This window comes from Phyllostomus hastatus, unplaced genomic scaffold (assembly GCF_019186645.2).
Source record: "Phyllostomus hastatus isolate PE091 unplaced genomic scaffold, TTU_PhHast_1.1 phas_contig_80, whole genome shotgun sequence".
Taxonomy (NCBI): Eukaryota; Metazoa; Chordata; class Mammalia; order Chiroptera; family Phyllostomidae; genus Phyllostomus; species Phyllostomus hastatus.
The window spans coordinates 41,192,637-41,211,086 of record NW_025333960.1 but is presented as its reverse complement, the minus strand read 5'-3'; the positions used below and the strand labels follow the sequence as shown (position 1 = coordinate 41,211,086).

Here is an 18,450-nt window from a genome sequence, read left to right as displayed (position 1 = left end):
ATGATTTAATTGCCTTTCTCTTTTAATCAAAAACATAGTTCATTACAGAGTTCTCAGGAAAGGTTCAATGATTTTTTAGCCACAGACTTCAACCAGGAAAAAGTATACAGAAAGCCACAAAGGAACTACCGGAACTTTAGCTGACCAGTTTCCCCAAAAGCAGAAGCTAAGAGTGGCTCTTCTCTGAGTTGAGTGCTGGTGTGGCTGCATTCCTCCGAGTTCAGGGCAGGAGACAGAGTTGGGAAATACACCAGCAAATCTGTCCCAACCCCCATGGCTTCCTCCACAGGGTTCTGCAGCCCACCAAATTTGCATCATCAACGGGCATTCACACGTTTCCTGTAAATCATGTCCCAAAGCATTGGCCAGAACCTAGGACCCAGAGGAAGTTCGCCAACTCCATGTTTAGCCTTTTGGCCAATCCAAGCCCATGAGTCCTTCTATCAATGACAAGCAGCCATAGCAACAGCAGCTGGTTACAGCCCTTCCTCTCCAGCTACCAGAGCTGGCCTCTACCAGGACTCCCCAAAACCCCACCCTCGACCCAACCCCAGTGAAGGCTCTCAAGGTCCTTATAAAAGCCAAGTGCATCCAAAGATAGGCTGGAAGAGAACTCTGAAAAAATGCTCCAGCCAAAAGTCTTCTAATCAAATGGACTAAAAAGAGCCAACAATAAAGTGAATGATCATCCACTATGTATATTCTTGAGTTGTATAAACCATTTTCATTAATACAGCTCAAAGGAATTTCCCTGTGTTGAGCAAAGAGTTAAGAAACCAAAGACCCAAAGTAATGTCCTCTAATATCATCAGGCATTTACAGTAAGTTTTCAATCCATTTCAGTTGAACAAAAAAAAATCATCAGCACACAGCACTTAAGGGGACGGTGTCACACGTGCCAACCCAAAAGTCAGAAGGTCGTGACTCAAAAAAGTCTTAATAAACCTTCAATAGAGATGATGGGAAAATAAAATGAAGGCTTTTCCCCCTCTCGTTTTCTAAAAGTATTTATTGCAGCCCCCAAGGTGGTGCTAGGCCTTTGGTTGAATTTAAGTCTTAAGAACATATTATGTAACTTCTTGTCCATAGGAGAAGAGTAATAAAATCTCAAGCCTAGTCTCATTCGAATAATGTGGAAATAAGTAAAAAAGCCCCCTCAAACAGCAGAGCAAAGGTAAGGAAGAAATCAAAAACTGCTGCAAGGTAGGCAAGGTCACTTAAACTTCAGAGCTGGAGAAGCCCACCCAGTCCAACTCCCTCATTTTACAGATGAGGCAACTGAGGCCCAGAGAAAGCAGGCGTTTACAACGACTTGCCCAAGGTCACACATCCAATCAGTGGCAGAGCACAAACTAGACAGTACACATGTCTGGTCCCAGACCCAAGCCACCAGTTTCAGGTTGAACAAGAGCACTGGCTCTGAGACCTACTGAGAAAGCATCTTAAATAAATGGAAAACTATGCACACACTGATAGAGAGAAATGATTGTCTTCACCAGAGTTTTCTCCTCAATCCTTCCTAGTTAAAAAAAAAAAAAAGGTTCATTCTTTCGCTCAAGTCTGATGTTAAAATCCCTGAAAACATCAGCAATTACTTCAGCTACTCCGTGGGGCAGGATATCAAACCCTCAATTCTCATAAAGGCACCTATAGGTCAAAAATATCTGTAGAGGAGAAAGGCCAGAACATAGGGCTCAAAAGGGGACACCCAGAAGTGATCCTCTTGCCCTGGCTGGGTGGCTCAGTTGGTTGGAGCATCGTTCCATACACCAAAAGTTTGCGGGTTTGACCCCTGCTCAGGGCACAAACCTAGGTTGCGGGTTTGATCCCTAGTTGAGGCACATACGTGAGGCAACCAATTGATGTTTCAGCTCACATTGATGTTTCTCTCTCCCTCTTCCTCCCTCTCTAAAATCAATAAACATATCATCAGGTGAGGATGAAAAAAAAATGATTCATTCCCCAAGATTTGTTTTTATGGTTGTTTTGTCTTTTTGCTGGTGTCCTCTAGACAAGGGTATTGCCTCTGGCTATCGATATCTAATTTAATAATCCTTGCAACCCCAATTTTTATGTGAGCAGCAGGCAAATGGAAGCAATGAAACTTTTCAAGATCTTGCAAAGGGGGAAAATATGAATATGACTCACTTCTCTCTACCGCAACTACCTGAAACCGAGCAAGATTCAGGAAGCACTCTAAGCAGTCAAATGCCAAAGCACTACAGTCCCTTTCAATACATTACAGGAAAGTCTCCTGCGTCCTGTCCCAGTTTGCCCTTGTATTCAAAGAAAGTATTAATAAGTTTGGTTATCTGGTTTCCTTGCACAAGCCGCTGGAAAAAATGAATCAGAAAGGGAAGAAGAACCAACTAACAGGAGGTACACTAACGACACACAGGAAGTGGTCACTGTCAGAAAGGGAGAAGATGGGGGGCCGGAGGGGTGAAAAAGCTCAACATCCAGACCCACAGCAGTCTGCAACTATTCAGTGAGGGCAAGCAGTCCTACCTGTCTAAGTCACCCCTGGAGTCGAGGAAGAATGCCAGGTACACACAAAAAAATAACATATCCGGTATGTTCTCTGACATACACATTAAATAATTCCATCAAAGAAATGGCTAAAATAAAAAAGTTTTACTGCTTAAATAAGGCAAGTTTGGATTAGGTCAAAAAAAAACAAAAACCCCAATCCACAGTGATACAAGGTAAACAACCTGATAACACTGGGCCAGGTGCTAGGGACAGGGCTGGGCCTGAGGATGCTATGAATAAGGCCACTAACTTTTTACATCCTTACTGATACGTCTTTAGAGAAATCACCTAGCTGTCAGGAAAAAACGGGGGTTCGGGGGGTGGAAAGGCTTACACAATAGATTCTCATAGCCCATTTTCTATAATCATACAAAGGAAGATTTAGGCGATTACTTACAGACAGCCAACTGCAAGAAGATGGGTTCTGCCTTCAGAAGAAAAAGCTACACGAGACTCGACTTGGGGTGAACAGGAACAAGGCAGTGCATAGACGGCGTGTTGTAAAACTGCGCACCTGACACCTGTATACTTCTGTTTAACCAGTGTCACCCCAACGAATTTAATGAAAATGGGGGGAAGAGAAGGAATAAGAATGTATTTCTTCATTCTATTATGTGCCAGTCTTTGCCAAGCCCCATCTACAAGAGCTGTTAACTGACTTTCCAGGGAAACGCTTTCATTTACTCATTTACCTCAGTGATCTAAATTGACCATTTCCCCAATTTGCTGTCATTAAATAAAATGCCAGTGAGTGACTTAATGATAAAATTAAACTATAAAAACTATGAACAAAAAGAATTCTGCCCTACTCTAGATAAAATAGCTTCTTCCAAAAGACTCAAAAATGACCTGAACTGATCTAATTTCGCATAACAGATGACGCGTGACAGGCACTGACCAGGCCCCACCAAACCAGGAACAGGCACGTTCACCGTACGTTCTGCAACCTCCACAGACACGAAGGAGAACCTTGGGAAAAGGTAAAACTTCCCTTGTCCACATGGGCACAATCAAAAAGATAGCTGAATGAACTTTTAAAATAAGGTATCTACCATCTGGAAGACAGGACGTTATATTTTGCCTTCAAAGCTTCTGTTACAAACACCTCTCTTTACACCACACCCTTCCCTGCAAAAATGGATTTTAACTCAGCTAACATGTGTTCAGCTGACTCGAATGTTTCAAGCATGGGTATCCTTAAGCCAGACCACCCAACCTGTAACCCCGCAACGTTTATACGAGAAAGGGGGCAAGCCACCCATTTAGTGGTTAAGTCAATACAAACGCGCTCTGCTTCTGGAAACACAAGGTTATATGGCAGTGATTTATTGTCATTATCTTTGCATACCAGGTGTAGTATACTTTAACAAATGAGACAATATCCCACAAAAGAATCTACTTCCTGGAAGATCAAGGCAACACCGTGAAGGATTCCCTTTGATGGCACACTGAAAGGCACTGGACGAACGTGGAAGAGGCCTCGTGATGGACTGACTACAAAGGTGCGTACTTGGTTCATTTGTCGCTCAGCTTTCACTGAAATTCAACATTTTGAAAGTCTCTGAGATATGAATGAGCTGAGAAAACCCACCCAGAACCAGAGCCTCATAATTATCAGATTGAGAACTGCAGAAACTATTCTACCTTTAAAGTAGCCATAAAATTTTAAACCTAGTGACTCTTTAGTCTTACTCATTAAAGATGACTACATTTAAGAAATGGAATTACCATTTAACAACTAAGTTCTCAGGAATAACTGATCACAACGCACTAGATGTTTTCTCAAAACCATGTGGCTGCATCTAGCTGCAAACATAAAGCAATCAATAACTAGAAGCACTTCTATGTACTTTTATGGCTCTTAGCAGAAAGCAACCAAGACCGGTGGCTTAGCCTCAAAGATAGACTTCTTAGCAAATACTTTCCACATATTTTCCCCAGATGACTACTCAGATCTCATGTTTCATTAAACACGAAAACCTTTCTTAAAGTAGAAAAGGAGGCAATAGATTATATCATAGCATGCTTATGGTTCTAATCAAATAATCTGGATTTTAAATATCTGTCATTCTAAAACTCTCTCCTCTCATTCCTACTCTGTTCACAGTAAAATTGACCTAAAGTCAGTAATTTCTACAGAATAAAGATATCTTTTTAAAAACCTGCCAATAAAGCTTAAATCATCAAACTTTTACAGATTGAAATGAGGTCTTTAACAAAAGTATTTGTAAGTACATAAGAGTACAAATAAATTGGTAGAGAAGTTATTTTAAAAACAAAAGCCTTGTAGCTTGGATCAAGATCTATGTATAAATCACAGCAATAAACAAACTCAGTGGTTTCTAGGGTGGTTATACGAAGACCCTCTGAGCAAGAATGTGAGGACCTGCTCATCCAGGTCGACATAAGGATGACTATCGTGTATAAGTGCTTCTGCAACATATAACACACCTTAGAATCTTATTATGCTTATGAAGGCCCTCCAAGCGAAAAGCAGAAGCATCTGAAAGATAATCCTCGATTTTATTTCACACTACTTATCCTGCAGACAATCTATTTCTCTTATAGACCATCGGGCCTGTGTTTACTATAGTGAAATAAAAGTTCAACAGGCAAGAACTCTACACTTGACACACAGCGCACACGGGGAAGTCCCAGTAGAGTGTGAGGGGAAACCACAGCTGCCGTCCTGGCTGTTGCCTGTCATTTACTAGAAGGTGTCTCACCATGGGTTGGACTCAAAAGTGCAAAAGAAAAAGCTTAAAAATCAAACCTAGAATTCAACTTGGTATGTTGAGATTCGGTTTTATTTATGCTACCGGCTACGAAAAAAGCATACATATTGTGTCTGTGGTACAGTCATTACATTTTCAACTTTTCTACTTAAATTCTCTATACAAAGTCACTGCCAACCGATATGATCATTGATGGGCAAAGGGCTTAGAATAACCAAAAGGTATAAAAAGTTTGCAGTCTTGCCCCAAGATACAAAAACTGAATTTTAAACAATATTATAACATACATGATTTAACAGTATATGGAAAAAAAGTCACACATCAAATCAAGTACAAAAATACCCAAACTACCTATTATGAACTGCAGTGTGTCCGTTACTCTGCACAGTATTTAACACGGAATTTAGCAGTTTCCAAAATGCTCATCGTTCAGGTTATGCACTGCCACCTCTGCAGACGGTGCGATGTTAGGTGGAGTGACGCTGCTTTTAGTGTTTTAAAAAATACGAAACCTTTCCCTATGAATTAATGAAGGAAAGAAATTCCTCTTCTGGGCTTCTTAGTAACCAACCCTGTGGCTAGAAATCTAGAGAAAGAGGTCTGCTCTTTAACAGGCCAGAGTTATACTGCTCAATAAATAGTTATCCAACGGGGACAACAAGTGTCGTTTTAAATGGTATTTCTTTGATAATTTTAAGGAATTCTCAGTATACACAGAGGTTAGTGTTTTGCCTTGGCGAAAATAAAACTGAAGTCACAAGACAATCTGCATGGAAATCATCTTCACTAGTTTAACTTGCAAAAAATATTTTGGATAAAAGATTATAATACATTACTATCTTATTTTTAAACACAGAGGAAAGTTGCTCTTGGTAAAATTAACTCACCCACATGGCACAGCATTTTGGAGTAAGGGATGCTCAACAACAACAACTCACACACAAAGTAACAGGTGAATTAACTTTGAGAACTTCTCTGCCTTTAAAATCAGCAATATTGAATTTATTCTGTAGAATAACACACATACCAATGTTCTGCATATAAAAGAGTCTAAGACATTTTAAAGGGCTAAATTTTCCAGCACTGGAATGATTCCTTCATACATAACTGGTGAAGATATAGTAAGAATGTATTTTTCCTGATCTTCAAGCTCTGAGCCATGCCTGAAAAGTTCTAAATAGGATAAAAAAAAATTTGTTTTAATCCAGTTTCTGTCTGCTAGGAGCAAGGCAGCAAACATCCTTTTTCAACCCTTTATGAAAAGATAAAGCAGAACAAAAGTGAAATATATCTTCAGATTATAAACAGGATTGTACTTTATAGTCCACCATCCTGACAGCGAACATTACAGGCCCCAGGAGTAGAAGACCTCAGTCTAGAGGCTGTGGGTCGGCGATAGGCATGGTGTGGAGCACTTCGTCTAGGAGCTGCAGGGCCCGGTGTAAGTGAATCTCAATCCAGCAAGGCGTCTCTTTGATGCTCTGTCTCGGGTAATCCGGCCCCCAGCCTTTCACAAAACTCATCCGGAGTATGCATAAGCGACGAAGGTCATCGACACCAATTCCAGCGGCAGCTGACAAACCTAACAGAAAAGATTTGAAAGACATCAGGGGGACAGGCTGATCTCTTCCCATTCTCCCTACATCTTACATTAATAATGTGAACAGCCTTCTTCACTTCACTCTCCTCAGAATATAATTCTCTGTCAAAGTGCCAAGAAGTTAAGTACAGATCTAAACTTTATCAACAGGGACTGAAAATTTTTGATTAAGACAATTTACATTCCACATGGGTAGTCTAGCTACCACCAATTATAAAGTAAATTACTATACTCTACCAACACCCCTCCGATTTTTCTCATTAGAAGTGGAGGTGAAGGGATAAGAAACAACTCGTTTTTAAGAGGTCGTCTATGCCCACAGAGTGGTTTCTAGAGCCCTCCCGCCTGTCTGCACAGCCTAGTTAGAGCAAGACATGACTAGAATGGGACAGCAATGGTCCTGGGTCCATAAACCTTCTTGGATGACCCGATAATGTCTCTCATTTCACAGTGTGATAGATAATATGCAATTACTCAATAAGGGCAGTAGTGACAATGAGAAGAAATTTAGTATTTCTGGATTCTTTAGTAAAAACCTGTTTATAATATCAAAACTAGCAATTAATGGTTTAGATGCCCGAATTTTTTTTTTAAAAATCGGATTCTTCAAATGAATATGCCTTATCTACCTTTAAATTGTGAACTCCTGAACATCAGTCACAATGGAGACTCTACATCTAATCTTCCAGTAAGAACACACAGTCATATGTCAACCTGCATTCATCAATATTACAATGAAACTAATGGGAGGAATTTGCATGTACTGTAGAGAAACCTGCAGGGCCACTGCAGTTTTCTTAGCCAGTGTGATTTGCTTACCACACTGAAGAGGTTAAGAACAGGGGTTGAATGAATCACTAGTTATGCCTTCAGACGTGGAAGATGGGTGCCACGTGTTTCCATCATAAAAGTCTATAGTCAGGAGTTTAACTCTGCAGTAAAAAATTCCCCATCAGTGTGAAACCTGGCACACAGTTCAATTTTACCCTAAAATTGAAAAAAAGTCTACAAGTTATCAAAATACCACCCTCACTTAGTTTTCTCTGCATATTTAGCATACTTTAAAAAGAACCTGGAGGTACCTAGTTCTGAAGCTGAAATATGCTTTCCTTGTAAAATAAAGCCAAGCATATCAGTGATAACAACCCACCCTGGCTGGTGAGGCAGGAATTAAAAGCATCAACCAAAAAGGGGAGATGACCAATAATATAACAATAACCCCTTTTCTTCTGTATCCCATACTCCCTTTTTGACACAAAAAGAATGAAAACAGGGTCACAGACAAAGGGCAAATATTACCAAAGAAGTTTTTTTTTTAACAAATTCAAAAATGTTATTATCCCAGTAAAGAGAACTTTAATTTGTATTATTACTTAACGTAGCTAATCAAATGAGTGAATCAAGATAAAACAACAACAAAACCAAAAGCGTACTTACTGATCGCTGGAGCTATCCCACCCACTGATCCGGGGCCAGGGATGTTTCCTGCCACAGCTGCAGCCTGAGCAGCTGCTGCCGCTTGTGCAGTGGCCGCCTGCTGCTGCATCTGCCGATGACACTGACGCAAGTCAAAGACCTTTTAAAAAAAGTGTAAGTTTAATGCTGTGAGTCCATCAGAAAAGATTCCATACATCAATAATCAATGCACCATTTATTCATAACTCACAGCTTCATTTAGCTTTCAAAAAAATTAATTAAAATTCCTAAGTTTTTATGTATACCGTAATTGGTAGTTAGGCAAGGTGGCCAAGAGGCACATTTCAGCATCAGGACAGCTGTGGTGGCCACGCGCCTGTATCCTTTATCTAATTCAGCGTGGGTCAGCATTACTGTCCCTGTGAATAACAACCCATTTGTGTAAAATAAACAGTGAATAAATCACCCCTGCCCTTTCAAAACTAATTGCTTTGAGTTTTCTTTAGGATGAATTAATGACTTTAGTCATATGATCAACTTCTTTTCTTTATCATTCTAGCTATTTGGAGGAGTGTAATAAATGCCATTGTCACTATACAAGGAAACATCTGTATTTTTAAGAGATGCAAACTTCACTGCATAGAAGCAAAATAACATGCAACCTAGGACTTGTTTTAAAATATGTAAGAAACAAAGAAAATACATTTAAACTCAATTTTAAAAAGAAAAAAATACAAAGAAAAAAGAACAGATCAACCAAATGTAAAATCTTAACTAATGAATCTCAGTGATGGGTAATGGGATTTTATTAAACTAGTTTCTTTCTAGTTTTCTCTATGTTTAAAAATGCTAATCATTTTTTAAAAGCTGAGCTTTGAATACTATACTAATATCTGCTGATTACATGGGTTCTTTATTTACCTCTCTGGAACCTCACTTTTCTTACCTATGAAATAGGAATACTATGTGCACACGATTTTTCATGGAGTTGTTGTAAACTTGGCATAGTATATAGCAAATTGTCAATAAATGTTGCTCATTTTGTTTTTGGCCTCCCCTGCAGCCATTTCCCTTTCAGGACGAGTTAAGGAATTCATAAATAATGTCAGTGTTCTTTATCAGCTATGCGAAGGGCTGGCACAGTAAAAAAGGGATTGCCGTTTATATCCTTAGCCTCATGGAAGTACTGGAATGTTCTTTTGGTAGCCAACTGAAATTATGGATGATAAATCACACCACCCCTTTTCTAGGGAAAACCCAACTTCCTAAAATAATGTGTTTGCTGGTATCTGCCTTACAGGAAGCACTGGAATATTGCGCTGGCAGAGTGCTCGTCTGTAAGAGTGGTAGGAAAGAACAAGGACAGAGGGGAAGGAGGCTGCTTGAGGCAAACTTTTTACACCATGTGACCATACTCCTTATTCAAACAGTAAATTAATTTTTTTAAAAAAACCCTCTCCTGCCCTGGCTGGTATAGCTCAGTGGATTGAGCGCGGGCTGCGAACCAAGCATCGCAGGTTTGATTCCCAGTCAGGGCACATGCCTGGGTTGCAGGCCATGGCCCCCAGCAACCGCACACTGATGTGTGTGTGTGTGTCTCTCTATCTCTCTCCCTTCCCTCTCTAAAAATAAATAAATAAAATCTTTTAAAAAAACCCTCTCCTTGTATGCATAAAACCCAAATATAAGCAAGTATGCTTATCCTTGACAATAACAAAATTCAAAGAATGAACACTACTTTACCAGATAAACAACAGGTTTGAAATCCAAACCATTAATTTTCAGATGCCTCGAAACTTCTGTCTTTATCCATGATACTCACACAGACCATAAGAGCATACAACAGTAAAGAAAATGGCCTTCTCCAATTAGCAAATCACATCCCTACTTTCTCACCCATATTTTCCGGACCATAAGACGCACCCAGGTTTTAGAGGAAAAAAAATTTTGAAGCAAAAAAATGTGGTAAAATATTTAATAATAACATAAAATTTCACCAATGTAAATGTAAACAGAATTCAACAGCAGCATTAACAACCATTATTCCTTCCAAATTGGGGGGGAGGGGGTAGTGAACCTTACAGCCTGAAAAATACGGTATGTCTCTACTCAATGTTTGTCTTCTAACATCAGCAGATAACAAAATTTAGACTATCTCATTCTCTTTAAGAGAGGAATTTACCAAATATGTATGTATGTATGTATGTATGTATGTATTACCTGGCCAAATTACTACACCTAAAAGACTTCAGGGCAGCAGAAAACATGACAGAGCCAGATCTAGAAACCAGAAATTCCACAATGCCCAGAACAGAAACCACTGGTTTTTCAAGATTCCCCAGGAGTCCATCAGATTCTGAACCTTTGCATCAGGCTACGGCTTCTTGGAAGGCATTACATGGCATAAACACAAAAGTGATTCAAATATCTGAAAAGCTGAATAGCTCTACAACCACTTTTTTAAAGAAGAAAATTAATTAACTTTACCTTTTTAGAGCAGTTTTAGGTTCACAGTAAAACTGAGCAGAAAGTAAAGTACAATCTCCCCATTCAATTACCCCTGCCCCCACTACTGATAACCCGCACCACGAGGATACATTTGTTACAATCAAGGAACCTACGCTGACATGTCATTATCACCCCAAGTCACAGTGGATGTTAGGGTTCACTCCAGGTTTTGTACACTCTATGAGTTTGGACAAATGTATAATGACATGCACCCAACAATGAAGTACCATACAGAGTAGCCTCACTGTCCTAAAATTCCTCTGTGCTCTGCCCATGCGCCCTTTCCTCCTCCTTATCCCTCATCACCCATCTTTTTACTATCTCCATAGTTTTGCCTTCTCCAAAATGTTACAGAATTGGAATCAGACATTTAGCAATATGGGATAAGGTTCCTCCATGTCTTTCAGTGGCTTCATAGCTCATTTCTTGTTAGTGCTGTTAATATTCTACTGTGTCAATATACTATAGTTTATTCATCCATTCACCTACTGAAGGACAATCTTGGTTGCTTCCAAATGTTGGCAATTATAAATATAGCTCTATAAACATCCATGTGCAGGGGTCTGTGTAGACTTAAGTTTTCAGTCCACTTGGGTAAATGCCAAGGAACACAACTGATGGATTACATGGTAACAGTATGTTTAGCTATGTAAGAAACAACCAAACTGTCCCTTCAAACTGGCTGTACCATTCTGCCTTCCCACCAGCAATGATGAGAGTGCCTGTTGCTCCATGTCCTTGTCAGCATTTGGTTTTATCTGTGTTTTGGATTTTGGCCATTCTACTAGGTATGTAGTGGTATCTCATTGTTGTTTTAATTTGCAATTCCCTAATGACATATGATGTTGAACATCTTTTCATATGCTTACTTGCTATTGCTATATCTTTTCAGTGAAGTGTGTGTTCAAGATTTTTGCCCATTTTTTAATCAGGTTGTTTGTTTTCTTACTGCCTAGTTTAAGAGTTTTCTCTATTTCAGGTAACAGTCCTTTATCAGATGTGTCTTTTGTATTTTCTCCCAGTCTGTGGCTTATTGTCTCATTTTCTTGACACTTTCACAAAACAAAAGTTTTACATTTTAAAAAAAGATTTGATTTATTCACCTTCAGAGAGAGGGGAAAGAAGGGAGAACAAAAGGGATAGACACATCAATGTGAAAAAGAAACATCAACTGACTGCCTCTCACATGTACCCCGACCGGGGACTTAACCTGCAACCCAGGCATGTGCCCTGACTGGGGAGTGAACTGGTGACCCCCTCAACTCATGGGATGACACCCAAACAACTGAGCCACATCAGCCAGGGAAGAAGTTTTACATTTTAACGAAGTCCAGCCTATCATTTCTTTCATGGACTGTGCCTTTGGTGTTGTACCTAAAAAGTCATCGCCATACCCAAGGTAATCTGTGCTTTTTCCTATGTTATCTTTAGAATTTGAAGACATACATTCACACAAAAACTTATAATGTTCATAGCAGTATTGTTCACAATACAATCAAAAAAGTGTAAACCCCTATGTCCATTACTTGATGAATGGATAAACAAAAAGTGGTACCTGAAGTATTAATGAACCATAAAAAGGAATGAAGTACACACAGATGCTACACAGAAGCTTGAAAACATGCTTAATGAAAAGAAGCTACAGAAGGCCACATTAGGGTTGCATTTATTGAAATACTCTCAATGGGCAAATCCATATGGAAAGTGCATCAGTGGTTGTCTGGGACTGGGGCACTTGGGGGAGGCACAGGGTTTCTTTCTGGTGTGATGAAAATGTCCTAAAAGTGACTGTGGTGATGGCTGCACAACTCTGTGAATATACTAAAGATCACTGAATTATACACTTTAAATGGGTGAATAATATGATACACACATTTTATCCATCTCAATAAAGCTGTTAAAAAACCTAACTGCCCAGTACTAAACAACGCTAAACAAAATAGGTCTTACCTACTTTTGAAAGCAAAAGAGCAAGGCCACTAAAAAGGAATTCATACATTCACTTCATTTAAAGCTTGTAAAATGCCATTTCATTAAATCAGACTTTCATAAATATGAGATGACTACTCTGTCATGAAAGAAGCAGGGAAAAGAATCAACATCTTAGAAGAAAATATCCACAATTCAGTTCTAACTTCTAGGTTTATAAAATGAGAATCGCTTTCCAAATCCATGCTTTTCTCAGTTTAATTAAAAAGGGAAAAATGTACTTGTGTGTATACTGGAGTTGAGGGTTGTATTTCCAATGCTGTGCTCATTCCTTCTGGGGGTTCATACTACCTGCATACCACTCACCTCAGTACTATCATCTTCGGTGAGAAGAGATCTGACAACCTGAACACATTTAGTTACAGCTGCCCCAAAAATTAGCAAATGAAGAAAATGCCAGTGTTAGATTTAGCATGTCCCTGCATCTCTTTCTTTGTGGCTAATAAGACGACTCTTCTGAAGAACAGTAATATACTTGGCAAACAAATTATTTTTTTACTTTAAGACAGTCACTATGACAAAAATGAGATTTTTTTTTTACTCCACTAAAATGTCCCCCGAGATAGTTCTTTATTTTTCCTAGCAAAGGTCTAAGATTACCTAAAAATCTATCCATAACAGGATAGATCAAGTAATGACATGTCTCATACACCTTGGGGGCTTTTCACAGGTCATTCGTACCAAAGTAGAGATGTTACACTTATGTTTTAAACACTAACTCATATCTGATAAGTTCAAAACTACCATCTGGCACACAGTATATATTCAACACTATAGTGCTCTGTTTATTCACTTCAAATTATACAAGTAACCCAGACACTTCCACTCAAGATCTGTGAGTAGGTATACATAACTACCTTCTCTCTCTGCTTCAAATACATGCAAAACACAGAAAAAAAATATTAAAAATGGATAGCCTCCAAGCCAATCAATTAACTCATATGGAAATACAAAGGGGTGTCAATAGCCAAAACAATCTTGAAAAAGAACGAAGTTGGAGAACTCATACTTCCCAATTTCAAAACTTACTACAAAGCTACAGTAATTAAGGCAGAGTAGTGCTGCCATAAGCATAAATATATGGATTAATAAAACGGAATTCATAGTCCAGAAATAAACCTTTACATTTAAGGTCAACTGAATTTCAACATGGGTGTCAAGATAACTTGATAAAGGAAAGAAGAGTCTTTTCAACAAATGGTTGCTGGAACAACTGAATATTCCCATGCAAGCTGGATCAATCATCTTAAACTATACACGTAAACTAACTAAAAGATATCATAAATGTAAAGGCTAAAACTATAAAATTCTTTAGGAAAAAACACAGGAGTAACTCTTTGTGACCTTGGATTAAGAATGGTTTCTTATGCCCTGGCTAGTGTAGCTCAGTGGATTGAGCTCGGGCTGCGAACCAAAGTGTCACAGGTTTGATTCCCAGTCAGGGTACATGCCTGGGTTGCAGGCCACAGCCCCCAGCAACCACACATTGATGTTTCTGTCTTTCTCCCTCCATTCCTTCTCTAAAAATAAATAAAATCTTTTTTTTTAAAAAGAATGGTTTCTTACATATGACATCAAAAGCACAAGCATTCAAAAAACAGATAAACTGGATGACATCAATATTAACGATTTCTGTACTACAAATCATATCAAGAAAGTGAAAGACAAGTCAAAGAACAGATGAAAATATTTGCAAGTTATATGTCTGATAAGGGACTGATACCCAGAATATATAAAGAACTCTTACCACTCAATAAAAAAAGACAACCAGCCCCGGCTGGTGTAGCTCAGTGGATTGAGCTCGGGCTGCAAACCAAAGTGTCGCAGGTTCGATTCCCAGTCAGGGTACATGCCTGGGTTGCAGGCCATGACCCCCCAGCAACCGCACACTGACATGTCTCTCTCTCTCCCTCCCTCCCTCTCTCTCTCCCCCCCTCCCCCCTTCCTTCCCTCTCTAAAAATAAATAAATAAATAAAATCTTAAAAAAAAAAAAAAAAAAAAGAACCCAGTTGCCCTGGCTGGCATTGCTCAATTGGTTGGCGTGTTGTCCCATAAACCAAAAGATCATGGGTCTGATTCCCAGTCAGGGCACATGCCGAGCTTGTGGGTTCAGTCCTGGTAGGGATGTGTACTCAAGGTAACCCAATCAATGTTTTTCTCTCACATTGATGTCTCTCCCTTTTTCTCCCTCCTTTCCCCTCTCCCCAAAATCAATTTAAAAAAATTTTTAAGATAATAAAAACCCTGGCTGGTGTGGCTCAGTGGATTGAGCACCATCCTGCAAACCTGGAGGACACTGGTTTAATTCCCAGGCAGGGCCCACGCCTGGGTCAAGGGCCAGGTCCTCAGTTGGGGGCATGTGAGAGGCAACCAATCGATGTTTCTCTTGAGTATCTGTGTTTCTCCCTCCCCCTCCCCCTCCTCTTTCCCTTCTCTCTAAAAATAAATAAATATTAAAATAAAAAAATTTTTTAAAGAAATAAAACAACCAATTTTAAAAATGAGCAAAAAATCTAAATAGACATTTCTCCAAAGATACACAAATGGCCAATAAGCACATGGAAAGATGTTCAACGTTATTTGCCATTAGGGAAATGCAAATCAAAAATCACAATGAGATACCACTTCACATTCACAAGGAAGACAAAATAAAAAATACAGATAACAACACGTGTTGATGAGAATATAGAAAAACTGAAACCCTCATGTATACATTGCAGGTAGAAATGTAAAATGGTATCACCACTTTGAAAAACAGTCTGGCAGTCCCTCAAAAAGTTAAGCATAGAGTTACCTGTGATGCAGCACCTCTACTCCTAGTTACATGTCCAGGAAAATGAAAACATACCTCTACCTAAAAGCTTCTGTATGAATGTCCAGAGCAGTACTACTCATAACAGACAGTAAGTGAAACAACCTTTATGCCCATCTACTGATGATGGATAAACAAAATCCACAGTGGAGAGCAAGGACTAAAAAGAGGAAGTAGTTGGCATACAAGGACCAAAAACAGAAGGTGCAGAGGACAGAAATTCAACTTCTTGGAGTAATATGAAAAGAAACAACGGCCAGGCTCCCTAAGGGCTACAACAGGCCACCTGCCCATGAATCAAGTGTGGTAAAATACCTTGACAGCTAATTCAAAAATGTAGCAAGGCATAAAATTCTTGACTGTTGTAGAGATAAGAATCAAAAAAACCTATGCAACTGGAATTAAGCCCTCAATATATATTGGATTGGACCCCAACTTCCTCAAGGGACAAAATTCCTCCTCTAACTTCTAAATATAAGAATTGGAGGGTTTTCAGGAACTACTATAAAGGACACATGGACAAAACCAAGGGGGAGGGTGGAAGCAAGAGGGGGGATGGGTTTGGAGGGTGTGTGGGGGAGCAGTGGGGAGAAAATACAGGCAACTGTAACTGAACAACAATAAAACAATGTAAATTTTAAAAAAACACTGAGGAAAAACAGCTTTTGTTTTTGTTTTATATACTGGTTTCTTCCAAAATGCAATCAAATAAAACTTTTTGTAAATGCTTAAAAAAAAAAAAAAAAAGAACTGGTTCTAAAATGTGAATCTCTAGGTGCCAGACTAAGGAGACACAATGACAGTGATTAAAAAAAGAAATTAAATAAAATGAATTCTCTCAAGGCAAACTTGCCAACAAATACAAAATACATTACAAAGTATATGAGAAAATCCAACATCATTGAAAAATAATTACAAAGCACGAAGAACTAAAATTGCTGATGGAAAAACTGGAAAACACACACACAAAAATTATAATTCCACACCATTACAGACTCGTGTGTGTAGCGTAAAATGCAGGACTTCTGGTCAGGATGGTGACTCTGGTGCACATGGTACTTGCCTCCTCACACAACCACATCAAAATTACAACTAAGGTCCAGAACCACCACCGTTAAGAACCTCCAGTAACAGAGCTGAATGGAAGTCCTACAACTATGGAATTAAAGAAGAAATCACATCCAGACTGAAAGGAGGGGCAGAGATGCTGAACACGGTGGTTCCACACACACGTGGTAGATAAACAATGGGAAGGATATTTCGGGAGCAAGGGGACCCAGCCTCACAGTGCAAGAAACAGAAGTCCTCATAATTTCTGGCTGTAAAAACCAGTGGGGATTTAGGCTAAGGAAGATAGAAACTTCTAGAGTCCCAGGCAGTTCCTCTTAAATGGCCCATGCAAGGACTTACTCAAACTCACTCTCCCTGAGGTCAAGCGCAGGGGCAGCAACAGCTGGAAAGGCACCAGAGACATAATGGGAGGAACTGAAGTATCAGCTTCAGGGAGAGAGCTGGGGAGCAGCTTTCTCCCAGACAGAAGTGCTAGCAGACGCCACTGTTCCTTTGATGAGCTCTACCCCCACAGAACTGGCAGGCGGGCACCATATCTAAGACTCCATCAACCTGGCTCACACTATATGCCCCACCCTGGTGATTCCCACACCACCCAACTTTTGGGCCCAACCAGGCTGTTTCCAGTGGCTTTTCTATACGAATGGCCTGTCTTGGCTCATGCTTCAGATTATCCTAAATTCTCTCAAACAAGCAGCATCTGGCCTCAGCAAGCTCTGTACTTCTAAGTGGCCTCAGGCCTGGCACTAGCAGCAGCCAGCCTTGTTTCACAGTATGGCCATGCCTGGGCACCTCCAACCTAGCACAAGTAACAGCCATCTGCAGATTGCTCTGCTATGCTAGGTGGCCCCAGGCAGAACACAGGCAGTAGCTGACCCTGACCTGCACCTCCTGAGAGGGCCCAGAGCCAGCACACCCAGTGGACAGCTTTAGACCATATGTGAGCACCACTACCCAACCACCTCCTCAAGTGACACACCCAAGGGGCAGACTCAGTGGCACAGAGCCCCACTGAAGTAAGTCCTGCTCTGTGGAGTGGGCCCCTACACAGCTGACACTCCACAGTGGCCAGAGGTTGGTGGTCAATAGTCACAACCAGTCATTGAAACTAACTGGCCTGGGTAAATCCCTCCCATTGACATGCCAACAGCAATCAAAGCTGAACTACTAGAGGAGGGTGTATGCAGCCTACATGATGGGCACACCTTGTACACCCAGCTTGGGTGACAGGGAGGCTGTGCCACTGGACTCTACAAAATACCTACTAAATTAGGCCAGTCTACTAAGCCTGGAAGACATATGTAGCAGGTTTACCTAACACACAGAAACAAACACAGGGTGGCTGCCAAAATGATGACACAAAGAAACATGCCCCAAATGAAAGAAAAAGAACTAGTAGCAGAGTTCAAAACACTGGTTATAAGGATGCTCATTGAACCTAGAACTTCAACAGCATTAAAAAAAAAAAGCCAGTCAGAAATGAAGGATATAATAATTAAAATAAAGAATAGTTTACAGGAACTCAACAGTTGCAGTAGAGTGGATGAAGCCAAGAATCAAATCAGAAATTTGGAATATAAGGAAGAAAAAAAACACCCTATTAGAACAGCAAGAAAAAAGAATCCAAAGAAATGAGGATAGTGTAAGCAGCCTCTGAGGAAACTTCAAGCATACCAACATTCACATCATGGGGGTGCCAGAACAAGAAGAGAGAAAGTAAGAAATCAAAAACCTAATTGAAGAAATAATGACCGAAAACTTCCCTAACCTGGTGAAGGAAACATAC

At 39.9% G+C, this 18,450-nt stretch overlaps 1 protein-coding gene across 2 annotated transcripts in view; it reads right to left on the bottom strand.

Moving 5' to 3' along the window:
* Nucleotides 1-5,321: 5,321 nt before the first annotated feature.
* SMAD4 (SMAD family member 4) overlaps nt 5,322-18,450 on the bottom strand; it is a 59,249-nt gene continuing 46,120 nt past the window's right edge. For both annotated transcript variants that reach the window (XM_045849623.1, XM_045849624.1), the window contains exons 11-12: nt 8,305-8,443; nt 5,322-6,849 (exon numbers count right to left, since the gene is read on the bottom strand). In XM_045849623.1, the coding sequence (XP_045705579.1) occupies nt 6,638-6,849; nt 8,305-8,443 (351 nt within the window). In that variant the 3' untranslated portion in view covers nt 5,322-6,637. The remainder of the gene's footprint in view (nt 6,850-8,304; nt 8,444-18,450) is intronic.